Source organism: Crotalus tigris, unplaced genomic scaffold, assembly GCF_016545835.1.
Source record: "Crotalus tigris isolate CLP2741 ecotype Arizona unplaced genomic scaffold, ASM1654583v1 scf7180000023720.1715460, whole genome shotgun sequence".
Lineage (NCBI taxonomy): Eukaryota > Metazoa > Chordata > Lepidosauria > Squamata > Viperidae > Crotalus > Crotalus tigris.
This window is the reverse complement of record NW_024100139.1, coordinates 372078-389119: the sequence shown is the minus strand read 5'-3', so window position 1 is coordinate 389119 and position 17042 is coordinate 372078. Positions and strand designations below refer to the sequence as shown.

The following is a 17042-nucleotide window of genomic DNA, read 5'->3' as shown; positions in this document are numbered from 1 at the left end:
GAGGTATTGTGGTCCTGCTCCATCTTCTGATAGGCTAGTCCAGCCTGCATTTACAATCGTCTTTAAAAGTAAAAGTTAAAAGTAAAACACAGTTGCCCGTGCTGCATTCCGGGGTTAGCTAAAGTGGTCACTATCAGGGAAGGAGATCAGGTTGGTTTGGCAGGATTTACTCTTGGTAAACCTTCACTGGCTTTAGGCAAACCATGCATTCTTCTCTCAGTGCACACAATCCTACTGCTTAGTCATCGGATCCAGAGTTTTGGCCAGGAATCACATCGAGCTGGATGGTGCTTTGCTCTCCGTGCTTTCCCCCTCCCCCTTTTTTGAAAGTGGGGCAGCTTTCGCCTTCTCCGAACCTCTGATGCTCCAGTCTTCCATGCTTCCTCAGATGCCACCAAAAAGTCCTCCAAGAGAACCCCCACGGGTCCTTGTGCCTCTTGAACGATCTGATTTTGGAGCCCTAACTAAGCCCATTTGCAGCAGTCGGGACACCACAACCTCCCTTTACTGCCTTTTCTTTCCCACTCCCTCCTTTTCTCCACCTTCCTACTTCGAGCCCTTTGAATGCAATCCCCCCAGAGGAGAAGCCAGAAGCCAGGTAGGAATTGTGCCCTCTCCCCACCTTGCTTTCCCCTCTTAGCAGCCGCCCCTCCCTCCCTCCCTCCCTCCTGGTGTTACCCCCTTCGAGCCAAAAGGGGCTTTTATTGCTTTCGGCTTCCCTTGTGAGCTCTGCTCCTTTGGCCTTTCAGGGGCTCCGACTTCCTGCCTTAGCTGCTGCCTGACAGGCTTCCTCGGGGTTTACAGCCGTCTCCTTGTCCCTTCGGCCTCTTGGGTGGGTTCCTCAGCTGCCTGCTAGTTTCTCCCTCATTGGTCGGCATCTTCCTTTTGAGAGGCTCTCTTGCGCTCCCTTTATCTGAGAAATTGTGTCCATGGGATCCTGCCTGGGATTTCTCTAAGCTTGTTTTTTTCCTCCGCCTTAGTGTTTTCCCCACAAGTGCAGGGTCTGCCTTTTGTTTGTCTGTTTGCTTGACCAATCAAATATTGATCCATTGGTTGAGTAAGGAGGAGGATTGACTGGCGTCATCTGAGCCTGATGTCTTGGGCTAAGGGAGAGGGTCTGGCACAGGGTCACCCAACTGGCTAAGGCAGGACCAGGACGCTCCCTCTCCCAGTTTCTATCTGCGTCCTTGACTGCTAGCTAGGGGTGGGCAACCAGAGCAACTCCACGACCTGTGGACTTCAGCCCCCAGAATTCCTGCGCCAGCATGGCCAATTGCACAAGTCTTAAGGTTGCCAAGCCTGGAGATTGCTGACCTTGAGGAACGGGAGGAAGAGTTGTCAACAAGACAATGGTCAGAGAGAAGAAATCTGAGTCTGGGCTGGAACTGAAACCTGCAAAAGGTCTCAGAGAAGACCCTCCTTGGTTCTCTTGAACATAATGGGAGGGAGGGTTGAAAGAAGGGGCTTCAGACTTGCAGGGTTCTGTCCAAAGTTCCTTCGGCCTCTTGGGTGGGTTCCTGAGCTGCCTGCTAGTTTCTCCCTCATTGGTCGGCATCTTCCTTTTGAGAGGTTCTCTTGTGCTCCCTTTATCTGAGAAATTTTGTCCATGGGATCCTGCCTGGGATTTCTCTAAAGTTGTTGGTCTCCCGCAATCTAATGTGCAGGTACATGGCTGTGCTCCATTTTCTCACTGTATAATATCTTGAACCCTAAGATGATGTCACTGTTTTTTCTTCTTCTGCCAACTCTTCCTTTTGATTAGGATCAGACTGAGGAGAAGCAATACCCTTGTTTTCTCTCTGGCCTTCTGGAAAACAAAAGCCCGTTTAAGGACTTCGCAATCATGCATGAGCTGGTTTTTGAGCAGATGTGCAAATAATTGAAATCTCCTTTAACACCCCCCCTCCTGAAAGTTTTGTCTTTTGTCCATTATGCAGGTCTTTGCTAGGCCAGACATGTCAAACATGTCTGGTTTTTCTACTTGGAAGTGCCGAAATGCCGTGGGGAATGGCTTGGGTGCAAAGACTATAGATTTAAATGTTCGGCTTGCAAAGTAGCAGAACACAGAAGATTTGTGTGCAAGAACTGCTAACACTAGCGGTGGGATTTAAAATTCATTTTGAAAGTGTTGAACCAGCAGCTTTCCTTATTCTTTGGGGATTCTAGAAGGCTGGTTCTTAATTGAAATATTTAAGGGCGTTTAAAACATCATCCAGAGCAGCACTCTTGACTGATTTGAGGAAAGCCTCTGTGACTTAATAAGTAATGAAAAAGTGCGTTTTCCACAAGCCGTTTGCACAAATGGAAAGCTTCCAAAATTGACAAATTATTAAAATAAGGTTGCACGAAGGCATGTGGGGTGTTCTCCAGCATGATGACTGAAGAATCCACCAATGGGTTTTTTCTGTCCTCCTGCCCAATCAGACTAAGTTGTCAGGTTGTCACGCCCCTCTTTGACCGGGACCTCCCAGTTTCATCTTAGACCAGGGGTAGGCAACCCAAAACACTCAAAGAGCCACTTGGACCCGTTTCCCACCAAAAACAAAACACTGGGAGCCACAAAACCCTTTTGATATCTAAAATGAAGATAACACTGCATATATCCTTTTTTACCTTTATTATAGGTGTGTGTGTGTGTGTACACACACACACACATTAAAAATAAAAGTAAAAATATGACTTGGGAATATCCATACTATTAAAACAATGATCACCAAGAGAATGCTTTAAGAGAATAAAATTACATACACACATAGGTAAAAAAAGGATATATGCAGTCTTATCTTCATTTTAGATGTCAAAAGGATCTCTCTCTCTGTCTCTCTCCCTCTCTATCTGCCCTTGGTCTGCCACTCCTCTTCCCCCACTCTCTTTCTTTCTCTCTCTCTTCCCCCCCCCTCTCTCCCCCTCCCCCCCTCTCTCTTTCTCTCTCTCTCTTTCTCCCCCCCCTCCTATCTGCTGTTCACCTGGCAAGCTTCAAGCTGTTGTCCAACAAGCTCAGGGGTAAGCAACCTCGTCTCTTTTATGACTCATGGACTTCAACTCCCAGAATTCCTGAGTCAGCCTAGCTGGGCTAGCTCGCTCTCTCCTGCCCTTCCTGCTTCCTGCAGAGACGCAGCAAAGGGAGGAGCTCCGCCCAGTAAGCTTTTCAGCTCCTCGGAGAACACTGTGAGTGCACTCTGTTTTACACACACACACGCACACAAAAACACAAACACACACACACACACAGAGAGAGAGAGAGAGAGAGAGAGAGAGAGAGAGAGAGAGAGAGAGAGAGAGAGAGAGAGAAGCAGGAAAGTGTAATTGCCTTTCTCTGTCTCTGTCTCTCTCTGCAAAGGCAGAGGAAGCTGGGAGCCACAGGGGAAGGCTCAAAGAGCCGCATGTGGCTCCGGAGCCGCAGGTTGCCGACCTGTGTCTTAGACTTTCGCCCATGAGGACGTGATAACCTGACTCTCAGTTCGTTTGGATAGCAGGTCAGACTAGAAATTATCAATCCATTGGTGGATTCTTCTTGAGATTGGGAGAATTAGTGGTGATTATTCCCTTCTCTGGGAGATCTGATTCCTTTTTCCCTTTCCCTTCAGGGCTAGAGTAACATTCCTCTCCAGGATAGGGGGGGTGGTTTCTTTTCATTGAATTCAGCAGTCTGCTGACTAAACTATGTTTGATACAAGTCAGGACAAGTCTCTTTCTCTCCCCCCCCCCCAAAGATTAATGGCACCACCAAAGGAAGGACAGAATTAAAGCCTCTAGAAAATAAGCAGGGGAATAGTTTGGTACCCAAAGCTTTTCAAAGTAGCTGCCAGGCAAGATGGACATCAGAGCACCAGGAATGTTCTCCCGAGAAGGTCCTCTCCAGATGCTTCCTCTTGCAGAGTTGGGATACCTGGGAAGGCGATGAAGCTTTTAAGAAGAGGTTGGACAGCCATGTGTTTCAAATGGTATATAGAACAGGGGTGTCCAGACTTGGGAACTTTAAAACCTGTGGACTTCAACTCCCAGAATTCCCCAGCCAGCCAGAGGAATTCTGGGAGTTGAAGTCCATAGGTTTTAAAGTTCCCAAGGTTGGACACGCCTGGTGTGGGGGCTCCTGCCTGAGTAGGGAATTGGACTAGAAGACCTCCAAGGTCTGTTCCAACTCTGTTGTTCTGTAATTCTGGGCTCTCACAGCTGCCCTTTCCTCACCTCAAACCCTCCGCTCTGTCCGCGTGCAGAGCAGCGATGCTCCCTCGGGTTGGGCTGATGAGAAGAGCCAGTGAAATGGAGGAGGTCTGGCCTGGGCCCAGAGAAGGCTGGGGGGGGGGGCTTTCAGTTGAATCTCCTTTTGGCAGCACTGATTGGGAAGATACACTTTGGCCTAATACAGCGGTTCTCAACCTATGGGTCGCGACCCCACTTGGGCTCGATCGACCATTTCACGGGGGTCGCCAAGCAAGGCTGTCCGCCATTTTTTCCCCCTTTTCCGGCGGGTGCCTTACCTCCCTTGGGCTGGGTCAGCTGGTGGCCTAGCCAGTGGTCGGCCTGCTCCCTCTCTGCCGCTTGCCAGCTACATCTCGGCCGGCGCAGGGGGTGGCACCACGCATGCGCGGCGCTCCCGGGCAGGGAAAGTCCTCAACCTACGACCGGTTTAGTCCTTGACTTACTGGTTGGGGGTTGCGGCATTACAAAGGTTGAGAACCACTGGCCTAATATTTGGCATTGAAATTTTGAAGGGTCAAACAGCCGCAGCACTAAACGAGATGACGAGTAGATCCTGGTGAATTTCCCCAGTTCTGAGCTGGATGTCTTAGTTGTTGCTTTAATTTGAAGTTTGTTTCCCATACTGTATGCAAGTAGCCCTCGACTTAATGACCGGTCACCAAATGACCATTCAAAACCAGAGTGGACTTATGATCCAGATCCAAAGTTCCAACAACACGTAACTGCATTTATGTGACTGTGGTTTGTAATGGTGGTTTGTTTTTGTTTTGTTTTTTGGTTTTTTTTTAAGAAACTGGCTTTTACTTCTTATTGTACTTCTGAACCATGATCTCAGTCAACAATTGCAACCATGTGTTCGCTTAATGACCGTTCAAGTATAAGTTCAGTTGTGGACATAGGTTGCACCTCGTGTTTCATACAGGAGCGGAAGGCATCACAGTTCCTTCTAAGCTACCTCTTTCCCCTGACCCTGGGCCCCCTGGCAGGTGGGTTGATCTGGGAGAAGCTGCCTGCTCAAAGCCCCCCAGAAGCTTCTGGGCTTCCCTGCACCTGGCCCAGCAACCAGACAACCCCCCCTCCGCCCCCCGGCCTTCTTGGCGTATGTCTGCCCTGCACCAGCTGGCTTCTTTCTCCACTGAAGATTTTTCTTTTCACCAGTGCCTTTGTTCTGCCTGATAATGCAGATCTGATTTCTTTCTTTCTTTTCATAGCTCTGGCCATGGGCCTCTGTGTTGCAATGATTGCCTTCGTCCGGCTGCCGAGCCTTAAGGTCTCCTGTCTGCTGCTATCGGGGCTATTAATTTATGATGTCTTTTGGGTGAGTTTTTGAATACATATCTGCATTTATATATATATCTGTTACCACAAGCACAATATTCGTCCAGCATTACAAATTGGAGTGTGTGTGTGTTAGAAATTGGCTTTTGGAATTTGTCCTCACAAGCTACCGTAAATGCTGGCGTATAAGACGACTTCCGCGAGCGCTGAAATCGACGCCAAAGACGGGGGTCGTCTTATACGCTGAGTCGTCTTATAAGCCGGAAATACTGGTAGTTTCCGGCGTATAAGACAACGTTCTAGGAATGCGGCCCGGCTATAAAGACGGGGGTCGTCTTATACGCCGGGTCGCCTAATATGCCGGCATATACGGTACTTTTATTGAGTGTAATGCAATGCCTCTAGAGGCATTATATTTCAGGATGTTTTGCATTTATCCACTGTCAAAAGGCCTTTTCTTTTATATAAAATGTATGTTCACTTTTCCCCGTACATATTACTCTGAGGCCCTCATGTTTACTTCAGTTGGGAAAAAGTATGGAAGGATCTGCAATTTTCATTAAGGGAGCTAAATATATTTATTTATTTATGAGACTTATATACCGCTTTAAGTGCGAGCACTCTCTAAGCGGTGTACACCAGTAAGCAATGTATATATATATTTACATTGCCCCCAACAATCTGAGTCCTTATTTTACCTACCCCGGAAGGATGGAAGGCTGAGTCAACCTTGAGCCGGTGAGATTTGAACCGCTGACCTGCTGAACACAGTCAGCTAAAGTGGCCTGCAGTACTGCACTCTTAACTGCTGCGCCACCTCGGCTCTTATGTATATATCTTAATACACTTCAGAGTTTGGGAAATAAAAAGCTGCTCTAAGATTTGCAACATAAACTAGGCTAACATAAAAATCTAAAATATTTTAATTTTAAACATTTGCTCATTCATTCATTCTTTCCTTTGAACTTGAAAGACCGTTCTAGGCATACAATATCAACAATTGTGACTTCATGGAAAGCAAAGCTGCTGGAGTTTCTGGGATGGGAGCACAGTTTCTGGGATGTTTCTGGGATGGGAGCACAGTCACACTTAAAAAACATCCCTTGACCAGCTCTTTGGTAGCTGCTACTTTTTGGGGCTTGCGGGCACTGAGAGGCATTCCCAGCACGTCATTTTCCTTCTGTCTTTCCTAGACCTCAGGGGCAGATGAGGTGGGCAGGCCTCATCTTCCCAGAACCAAATCTCCAGGCTGAAGCAACATCGGCGATGAATGCCCAAGGAGGGCGGGTGCCCCTTATTACCTGGGCAGATCTTCAGGGGGTTATTTGGGGGGTGAAACATTTGGCACAGTCTCTAGTTTGCGGGTTGACCTTTGCAGAGTTGCCTCGCTGTGAAGACCTGCCTTCTTGAAAGCTGGGCTGAGAGGGGGAGGAAGGGGTGGAAGGAGGAAGGGATGGAAGGAGGTAGGATGGGAGGAAGGGGGAGAGAGGTGAAGAGAGGAGAGAGGGAGGAGGGAAGTAGGGAAGGAAGGTAGAGAGGGCGGATGCAGTTGGGGGGGGGGAGATGGACAAGCAACACCTAAGGTCATATGTATGAATTTATTTTAAAGGTATTTTTTATAACGTATTGAAAGTATTAAATGTATTGAAAAATGAAGAATTCAAAAAAAAATTCAAAAAATAAAAAAAAGAAAGCTGGGCTGTTCTTCAGAGTCCCCCAGAGAAGAAGGATAGTTAAACTGGAGACGCCTCCCGCTTCCTTGTTCACGGCTGTCTAATTAAGCTCTTTTATTTAAGGAAGGGCTGCCAAGTCATAGAGCAGTGGTTCTCAGCCTGTGGGTCGGGACCCCATTTGGGGTCGAAGGACCATTTCACGGGGGTCGCCAAACAACGCAGTCCGTCATTTTTTTCCCTTTTCCTTAGCTGTGCTACTCCCTTTTATTCTATTGGCTTTTGAAAGCCAATAGAATAGATTCTCTTGAACAGAGTCTAATTCTATTGGCTTTCAAAAGCCAATAGGAATCGTCCAGGCTGTCTCTGCCCTGCTGAGCCCGCCAAAAGTCCCATTCCGCAAACGGTGCTGCACCAGTTGAGTGGTCCTCGACTTACGACCGGTCAGGGGTCGCGGCATTAAAAAGGTTGAGAACCACTGTCATAGATAGAGCTGAACGGTGCAAAGAGGACAAAGGTTTAATCTGCCCACAAAATATTTCTGTACGTCTTTCACACCAGCGACAAGGCTGCTAAGTCTGGTCACTGAGATCTGGTGGATGCATCTGCCAGCCCCTTTTTGCTTCCTTGCCGCAGGTCCCAATTTGGGTCGTGGGCAGTTCAATCTCGCTCTTTCCCCTCTCCAGGTCTTCTTCTCTGCCTACATCTTCAACAGCAATGTGATGGTGAAAGTGGCCACACAGCCGGCAGACAACCCCCTGGATGTTTTATCTCGGAAGCTTCACCTGGGGCCCAGCGTTGGCCGGGACGTCCCACGCCTGTCGCTGCCTGGAAAACTGGTCTTTCCAAGGTAGGATTGGTCTTCTTGGCTTCCCGTCCATGACTTCTCCAGTTTGGAAGCTGTTTGCAGGACATGATTGCCCTTACAAAAGAGAGACCCAAGCGGGGTGGGTGGGTGGGTGGAGGGGGGGGGGGCATAGCCTTCCATTCACCAACCTGGGTTACCTGGCCAGTTTGTGGCTGATGCTGGCCAAGAAGGAAGGGCTGGTGCTGGGGGCGTTAACATCGCCGGCTCTTTTGCAGTTCCACAGGCAGCCATTTTTCCATGCTGGGGATCGGAGATATCGTGATGCCAGGCCTGCTGCTTTGCTTTGTTCTGCGTTACGACAACTACAAAAAACAAGCAAACGGAGAGTCTTGTGGCACAGCAGGACCCGGGAACATTTCTGGCCGTATGCAAAAAGTCTCCTATTTCCATTGCACTCTCATCGGATACTTCGTAGGTAAGAGGGAAGGACAGCTGGAAAGGGCTGTGACAACTGTGAAACGTTTCCCTTACACAACTCTTTAACAGCAGTCTTTGTAGGATTTTCCTGAATGTGTGTGTGTGTGTGTGTGTGTGTGTGTGTGTGAGAAGGTTGCTGGAATTGGGTATGTCTAGTTTAGTGAAGAGAAGGACGAGGGGGGGACATGATAGCAGTCTTCCAGTATCTCAGGGGTTGCCCCAAAGAAGAGGGAGTCAAGCTATTCTCCAAAGTGCCTGAAGGCAGGAGGAGAAGCAACGGATGGAAACTAATCAAGGAGAGAAGCAACCTAGAACTAAGGAGAAACTTCCTGACAGTGAGAACAATTAACCAGTGGAACTACCTGCCTCCAGAAGCGGTGAATGCTCCAACACTGGAAGTTTTTAAGAAGAGACTGGACAGCCATTTGTCCGAAATGGTATAGGGTTACCTGCCTGAGCAGGGGGTTGGACCAGATGACCTCCAAGGTACACACACACACACACACACACACACACACACACACAGTGCTTTTTTTCTAAAAAAAAAAAAGTGGCGGAACTCACACACGTCATACAACCCGCCTTGCCTACCCTACAAAGTTCCATCCAAAAAAGGTGCCAGAACTCCGTTCTGGGCGTTCTATGAGAAAAAAAGCCCTGCATATACATGCGCGCGCGCGCACACGCACACACACACACACACACACACACACACACACAAAATTTGGAGGGGTTTATGGTACTTTTCCAAGTGCAAAACAAAAAAGTTAAGTGCAAATTCTTAAAACTCTTATATGTTGATCCAAACGTAACTTACACACATAGGTTGTTCTCGACTAACATCCACAATTGGGTATGGGATATCGGTTGTTGGGAGAATAGTCATTGAGACATCACATGACTGCTTCGCTTAACAACCACGATCCTGGCTCTCTCAGTTGCTGTTAGCGATCTTATGGGTCATTAAGTGGATGGAGTTCCAGGTAAGGAACGTGGGATGCCTCCAGGTGTGGGAGACCCTGGGCGACACACAGGTTGGGGAACTGCTGGGGACAGGTTTCTCCACTCAGACTGAAAGTATTCCCTGCTGAAATCCAAGCAGGATTTCATTAAAACGACACCATTTATGTAGAAGTATGGAGAAATAAGGAAATAGATGTATAAACTAGTTATGTATGTATGTAGTTTTGTTCCTTTGAGTCAGCTTCTGAGAGGAGAGAGAGAGAGAGAGAGAGAGAGAGAGAGAGAGAGAGAGAGAGAGAGAGAGAGAGAGAGAGAGAGAGAGATGTATCACTGTGTAGTTGGCAGATAACAACTTTGTCATTGTCAAACCCCGGGGCTTGCCACTTCCTGCCAGCCTCCCCAGTGACTTGATTGTAGGGAGGCAGCAGGAAATGGCGTGGTCTAATGGCCTTCACTTAACAATGGCACACAGACGGCCTGGATGGCCATTGCTAAGCAAAGCGGTCACACTTTATGACCGCATTGCTTAGTGACGGCATTCCCGGGCTCGATTGCCCTTGTAGGTTGAGGAGTACTGTAGACCTTTTAACCAAACTTAGAAAACAGTTTATGCTGGACGGTACCTTGAAGTTTTTTGCTAAGCTTTTTATTAAACAAGGTTTTCTAAAATATAGCCCTAATTTTTAATCCGTTTTAAACACACACATACAGGCTAACTAGCTAACAGTATGACTAGCTGAGAGGTGTACAGTCTTTGAGCCATTATTAACTCTCAGAAGCTTTTTAGTTTTTAATTGGCAGCAATGCTGGCTGGGGAATTCTGTGAGTTGATGATGTCCACAAATCTTAAAGTTGCCAAGGTTGGAAATGGGTAGCAAAGCAGAGCCAGCAAAGGTCAGTGCAAAGACAAATCTCATCTTCTGTCCCAGGCCTTCTAGGGATAGTAGATTTCTCCAGGGGCTGCATCTGCTGAGTAAAAACGAGCACCTTCTAGCAGTGAATTTTCTTGCCTCCTTCGCAGGGCTCTTAACAGCCACCGTGGCGTCTCGCATCCACCGAGCAGCCCAGCCGGCTCTGCTGTACCTGGTGCCCTTCACCTTGCTGCCACTCCTCACTATGGCCTACTTGAAGGTAAGTGGGCCAGGATGGAGACCAGCTCCTGGTTGCACCCTTTGGAGAATCCAACTTGTAGCCTAGAAGGGCCAGCAGCTAGGCCTCTCTCGATTCCTGACTAACTCTATAGCTCCTGCTCAGAAAAGGAAAAAGGAACTCGTGCCTTGAAAGGGCTGTGATCTTAGATCAGCTTTTGCTTTTATTTTAAGTTTTAAATATCTGCCTGCATTTCCTTGATACTGCCCGCTGCCTGAAAACGTAATGCGTGCATGTTAAAAATATCTTTACTCCCTTCTTGAATCGTCAGGAAGACTTGGCAGCAACACTACAGTGAACAGGTAGTCCTCAGGTTACACCTGCTCGTTTAATGACCATTCGGTTGGCCTTAGCCTAGCAGTGAAGTACCGTGTGACAGAGCGAGCTCCCGTTACTTGCCCCAGCTCTTGCTAGCAGTTTGAAAGCATGCAAATGCGAGTAGATCAGTGGTTCTCAACCTGTGGGTCGGGACCCCATTTGGGGTCGAACGACCATTTCACGGGGGTCGCCAAACAACGCAGTCCGCCATTTTTTCCCCCTTTTCCTTAGCTGTGCTACTCCCTTTTCTTCTATTGGCTTTTGAAAGCCAATCGAATAGACTCTCTTGAATAGAGTCTAATTCTATTGGCTTTCAAAAGCCAATAGGAATTGTCCAGACTGTCTCTGCCCTGCTGAGCCCGCCAAAAGTCTCATTCTGCACCAGTTGAGTAGTCCTCGACTTATGACCGGTTGAGTAGTCCTCGACTTACGACCGGTTGGGGGGCGTTGCGCCATTAAAAAGGTTGAGAACCACTGGAGTAGATAAACAGGTACCCCTTCGGTGGGCAGGTAACAGCGTTGCGTGCGCCTCAGTGTTTAGTCATGCTGGCAACATGACCACGGAAGCGTGTTCGGACAACACCAGCTCCCTCAGCTAGGAAACGGAGAGGAGCACCATGCTCCAGAGTCGGACACAACTGGACAGGGGACACTTTTACCTTTTTTTTTTTTTTTAAACTTTGGAAAGGGTGCTTCCTTGCATTCTTAGATGAGAGGGAATCTCTTTGGGTGTCCATAATGTTTTCCCAAGATACCCCTCAGTCCATTTTCTTCTTTGAAATAGGGCGCCGTTCTACTGTGATCCTAGTTTCGACAAGGCTTCTCTTCCCTTCACAGCCGGCTGCTCTGTGCTTTTCTGCCTTCTCAGCCAGGTCCTTTCACAGGAAGGAATAAAATAAAGTTCCCTCGGCCTTCACCTCCTGCTCAGAATAATCGCTTGCAGGGCCTTCAGTTCAGTATCGTTGGTTTCCTGCGAAGGACGGGTAACAGCCACCTGTTGGCTCCAGCCACTGCAGCAACCCTCTCCCCAGTCACCCGATCATGATCAGTGCACTTGGTAACCACGCTTACGATGGTTGCAGCGTCCCACGGTTACGTGATCGCCATGGGCACCTTTCCCTGCTGGCTTCCCACAGGCAGAGTCAAGGGGAAGGTCGCAGGTCATTTTGAGGTAGATGGAAAATTGCCATTAAGAGAAATGGTAAAGTACTTTTGAATTATATTTTAATTAACAGAGGTGATGTTTTGAAAGCATTAACTAATACTATAAACTGGCTGAGTGGGATGACCTGTGTGCAATTCTATGAAGAATTGCACACAGGTCATCAGACTTGCCCTCCAATGGATCCTCGTTAAAGGATTTAAAGTGGACTCATTCCAATTACAGGGCCTCGAAAGAGTCCTGTATTGTTATTTTTCGTCACTACCTCCCCGCGTCGGGAGTGGGTAATTTGCGCGCCTGCTGCCTTCCTTGGATGTGGTAGCCGTTTCTCAGGCTCCCTCTCCGGAATCGAACCCTGATTCCCCGTTACCCGTGGTCACCATGGTAGGCGCAGAAAGTACCATCGAAAGTGGATAGGGCAGACGTTCGAATGCGTCGTCGCCGCCACGTGGGCGTGCGATCGGCCCGAGAAGTGTCAACTGAAAGTCACAGATGGTGTGAGATATTACCCGTGTAGAGAGGTGTGGTAAGACAACCGTTTGTGTGAACTTCTCCTTTTTCCTGGTGTAGCCTCAAGATATAAACTTCTCTGTTTTAGTGTGTTAAAGGTAGATAAGAAGTCATCCCTTGGGTAAAAGCGTGGGCGGCAAGCTGTATAAAAATGACACCCTGGGAGTAACTCAGGGTTCAGAATTTGTCATGAGAATGCTCTGAACCATTGTGCACAAATAAAGCCTGTTTTCTCCAACCCTTCGTGGTCTTGTCTTCTGATATAAGTATTGTGGTTTTTCCACAACAATTTGGTTAAATCTCCCCCACCCAGCAGTATCCATCCCAAGCCCCGCCATACTTGGGCCGCACCGGACCCTCGTGCACCCCTACTGACCCTCCTGCCTGCCCGTCTGCGTTCCGTGGAGAGAGGTTTTTCCGCAGACCGGAGGGGGCCTAGTTTTGTGTGCCGCCTCCATCCCGCGGACGGGGCTTTGCTTGTTTGTGCAGACCGGGTGCTGGCATGCCACAGTACTGCTCCATGGGCCAGGTGTTGGCCTTGTGACACTGGTATTTGAACATAGATCTTTTTAACGTGTATTTTTTTATTGGGTTCTGTTAACCTAGGTGAAATATTAATGGACTGTATATGGCTAGTCCCTGTATGATACGCCCTACTGTGCTAATTAACTGACCCGGTCTCTCTCCCAGGGCGACCTGCGCCGCATGTGGTCGGAGCCATTCCATTCGAAGTCCAGCAGCTCACGGTTCTTGGAGGTATGATGGAGCCGGCGGTCAGCGGCCAAACTTCTGCCTGGATCTTTTTTCACTCACACAGCTTGCTTGCCGGTGTCTGAGGCAGGGCTGGTACTCCGGGGCATTGCCAGTTTGTGGAACTTGTACAGACCGACTCGCTGTATTTCCAGGAGGAGGAAAGGGCAGAGTCGCCGGGCTTGCTCTCCAGCCTCTTCCTTGTGACTGGAGACCCCCTGCCCCAGCTCCCTTCTCCTCCCGGCCCCCCTCCTGTTTACAAACCAGTGCAGACCGTCGGCTGCTCCTGGGGGGGGGGAGGAGGAGGAGGAGGCAGCAGCTAGGTCAGAAAACGGCACACTGAGTCGTTGAGGAACTTGTGAACACTACAAGGAAAAATGGCCACAGCACTTGGAGTTTCCTGGACAACCCCACCCGTACTTTGGATCCTGTTTTTCCGTTGGACTCCAGTTTTGGAACGAACTGAATTTCTTCGCTCCCTGTACTCTTTCTCTCTCCCCCCTTTCCGTTTATTTTCTCCTGTGGTGTGAGGTGACCTATGAAATCCACAGACATTGATTGACTTATCGCAGTATACCAGATTAAAAACTTTGTTGTAACAAGTTACATTTCCACCCTGATATCATAATGCAGTGAATAAGAGCATCATACACACACACACACACACACACAGAGTCAGACAAACACACACACACATACACACACACACGTTCCTACACTCCTCCTTTTATACATCCCTTCAGGCATGCACATATAGCATTGTATATGTGTGTGAACCAACACACAAAACACAGACCCCCACCCACACTGCAAGGGCAAACTCTGCTAGGATCATGCTTTGTAGCTGAGAGGGGCTTGCTGTAATTTTGAGCATGTAGAGCAGTTGACAATGGCTTTCTTGTATATGGATCTGCAAATAGCCCGATGCCACTCCCTGTCCCTTCCCACCAGTGAAGCTTCCAGTTCTGTTTTCTTTTAAAGGTGTCGTATGTCGTACTGAATGTCCTTCTGGATGTTAGGGGATTTTGTTTGTTTTGTTTTTTGATTTGCAATCAATGTAGCAAACTTAGGGGGGGAAGAAAGACGAAGCCTTTTCCTTCCTGCCCTGTTTTGTTTGTGGGTTTGTTTTTTACAACTTGTCCATAACAGTTTTTAGTAGCTCTCTTCTCTTGACCTAATGCATGTATTATAGCAGCTGTTGTCTTCGTGTGTTCTGATCATAGTAATGTATGACTTGTAAATACATTTTTTTCTATTTTCTATTTTTGGGTAATTTCTTTTGCATTGTTTCATTAGTGTGTTGTATTTCTCCCCATTACCCAGTGTTTAAAAAGTGGGGACTCCACCCTCTGCTGTTGTGATGGTCAACGTTTATGATGACTACTTTGTACCTGGGAGTCTCTTAAAAACAAGGACTTTTCTAAACAAAGTGTCCAGGTTCTGTTGTGTTAACTGTGACAGATCAACTGTTTTAAAGTTTCCCAGCATCATGATCTCTTTTTGATCAAAAGAAAAGTTTCTGGCTTTCTATTTAAAGGTCTGTGCTTGTAAAATCTCAAACCCCAGGACATTACAGGCCTTTCCTAGGCTGGCTTCAAAGAGCTTGGAGCTGAGATGGTTTATTGCCCTTCAGTCATACGTGGACAGTCATCTCCTGACATGCAACCATCCCTCATTGTTTCCTTTTTGTGTTCCTCAGCAGGTTTCACGTTGCCTTCGTGTCCAGTTTGAGAGCTTCCTGGAAGCATCTAGTTAGGTGTTTGCAGGAGGTGGTGTTGTGGACACCCCTCGTCTGAGCCAAGGGACCTCCTTTGTGCATACAGTTTAGGAGGCACTTTGAGAAAAGGGGCACAGGAACACAATTCTTAAATTAAGGGAACCCCTCAGCTTGCCTTCAGAGGTTGTGGGTACTCCATCCCTGGAGGTTTTTAAAGAAGAGATTGACCAGCCATTGGTCTGGAATGGAGAGGGTAAAGGTGTCCAGCCTTGGGAACTTTAAGACTTATGGACTTCAACTCCCAGAATTCCTCAGCCAGCATAGTCTTAAAGTTCCAAGGTTCGACACCCCAGTATAGGGTCTCCTGCTTAAGCAGGGGTTGAACTGGAAGACCTCCAGCTCTGTTATTCTGTATGTATATTTCATCTTTTCTCATCATGAAAATACAGGTCACCCTACTTCCATCCAGGCCCTGACCACACAAAGAGCTGCTTGGCTTCTAAAGATGGCTGGTTTTGTTGTCTTTACAGATGGCCCTGGTGACGCAGTCTATCTGAAGCATGTTGAATTTTTTTTGTTGTATTTTATTTGCAAACAAATTCAGGACTTTGGTAATTTCCAAACAAATCTAGCTTTGGTACCCTGTATTGAAGACTCAAGAGTTTAGCTTGGCTTAGTTGACTAATTGGAGCTGATCCTAAGGACCCCGGCCCGTTTCTCACACTCGACTCATCAGACCCACGTCTGCTGTATCCTGATGTTTGGTTGCCCTAAACCTGTTCTCCAGAGCACAGATCTTTGGGAAAGGAGTCACCGTGGAACGAAAGTGTATTTTGCATTGGTTCGAATCATAGGGCAGGAATTCACTTCCAAAAGCTTTCGTTAGCAGCCGGTGTGCATTTCCATATGTGATAACAATGAAGATGCTTGCAGGGAGACAAGAATTTTTTTTTTTATTACGGGAACAAAATGCTTCTCCTGTTTCCAGTCCACTCATTTTGCATACTGGGTGTTTGCAACCCCTCCTCCCTTACCCCCCACAACCCACAAAAGAGTGGAGAGTCCAACTCTCGGGGGTTCTGGGCTTGAATTTTGAAAATCCTAACTGAAATCGCCAGCTTTTGCAGTTGAAAGTTGTTGTCACTTTCAATCAATTAAATTTCAATTCTCAGAGATTATTTTCTTAGTTCTCAACTAAGCGATAGGGATGTAATCAGTCGTCTTAAAATAATTGTCGTTGCTCCTGGGAGAATTTATCCATTTGCATGGAGAATTGATGTGCAATGTGGGTTATGGGAGAATGTGAGGAACTTTCTGAAGCGTTGATAACTGTTTGTTGGGCTCTTCTTCTCCAGTTTCAGTGGGCAGGGAATTGGCAGGCAGGCAGCACATCTGGCCACATGAGGCAGGACCTGTTCGAAGGGCCTGGAAGCAGCTGGGAAGCCTGTGCATAACTGGGGTCCCGTGGTGTCCATCCACCTTCCCCCTGGAGGGTCTCTCAATGCGCTGCATTGCGTTAACAGTGACTGGGATTTTCAGCTGCGCAAGAAGCGCATATGTGGTGTTTATTTTGCTCTGCTCAGACCATGCCTTTCTATAAAATATTCCCAATGTATGCATATTTTTAAACCATACTTTTTAGAAGTCATATTTTTACAAGTCCGTTCAAAAGCAGCTCCAAAGTGGATGCTATACCTGTACTATAATTAACATCCCGGCATCTTATAAAGTATATATTAATTTGTGCTTGTGGTTTTAATTTATTTAATGAGATGCGTTGAAATTCTATGTAATTGAGGCACTGATGATCAGTGTCTGGTTTTTTTTCAAATCCATTTAAAAAATGTTTTGGTTTTTGATCCCTTAAGAGAGAAAAAAGAGGGAAGTAAAATTACTATGCAGGCAGTTGATGCTGGGTTGTGTTGTATCAAATTGCTCGTTTTACTTCCCATTTAAAACTTCCACCTTTTTTCTTTTGAATTGGCTCATGGAAGGAAACAATGGCTCCCTTCACGTTCTCCCACCGTTGCTGCAAAA

General features: G+C 47.4%; 1 protein-coding gene across 1 annotated transcript in view; it reads left to right on the top strand.

Annotated features, from left to right (window-relative positions):
• Positions 1-16750, top strand: part of SPPL3 (signal peptide peptidase like 3) — a 99666-nt gene extending 82916 nt beyond the window's left edge. Inside the window, exons 7-11 of the mRNA XM_039321220.1 lie at positions 5415-5521; positions 7838-8001; positions 8235-8434; positions 10421-10530; positions 13229-16750. Of these exons, the coding sequence (XP_039177154.1) occupies positions 5415-5521; positions 7838-8001; positions 8235-8434; positions 10421-10530; positions 13229-13300 (653 nt within the window). The 3' untranslated portion in view covers positions 13301-16750. The remainder of the gene's footprint in view (positions 1-5414; positions 5522-7837; positions 8002-8234; positions 8435-10420; positions 10531-13228) is intronic.
• Positions 16751-17042: the final 292 nt, after the last annotated feature.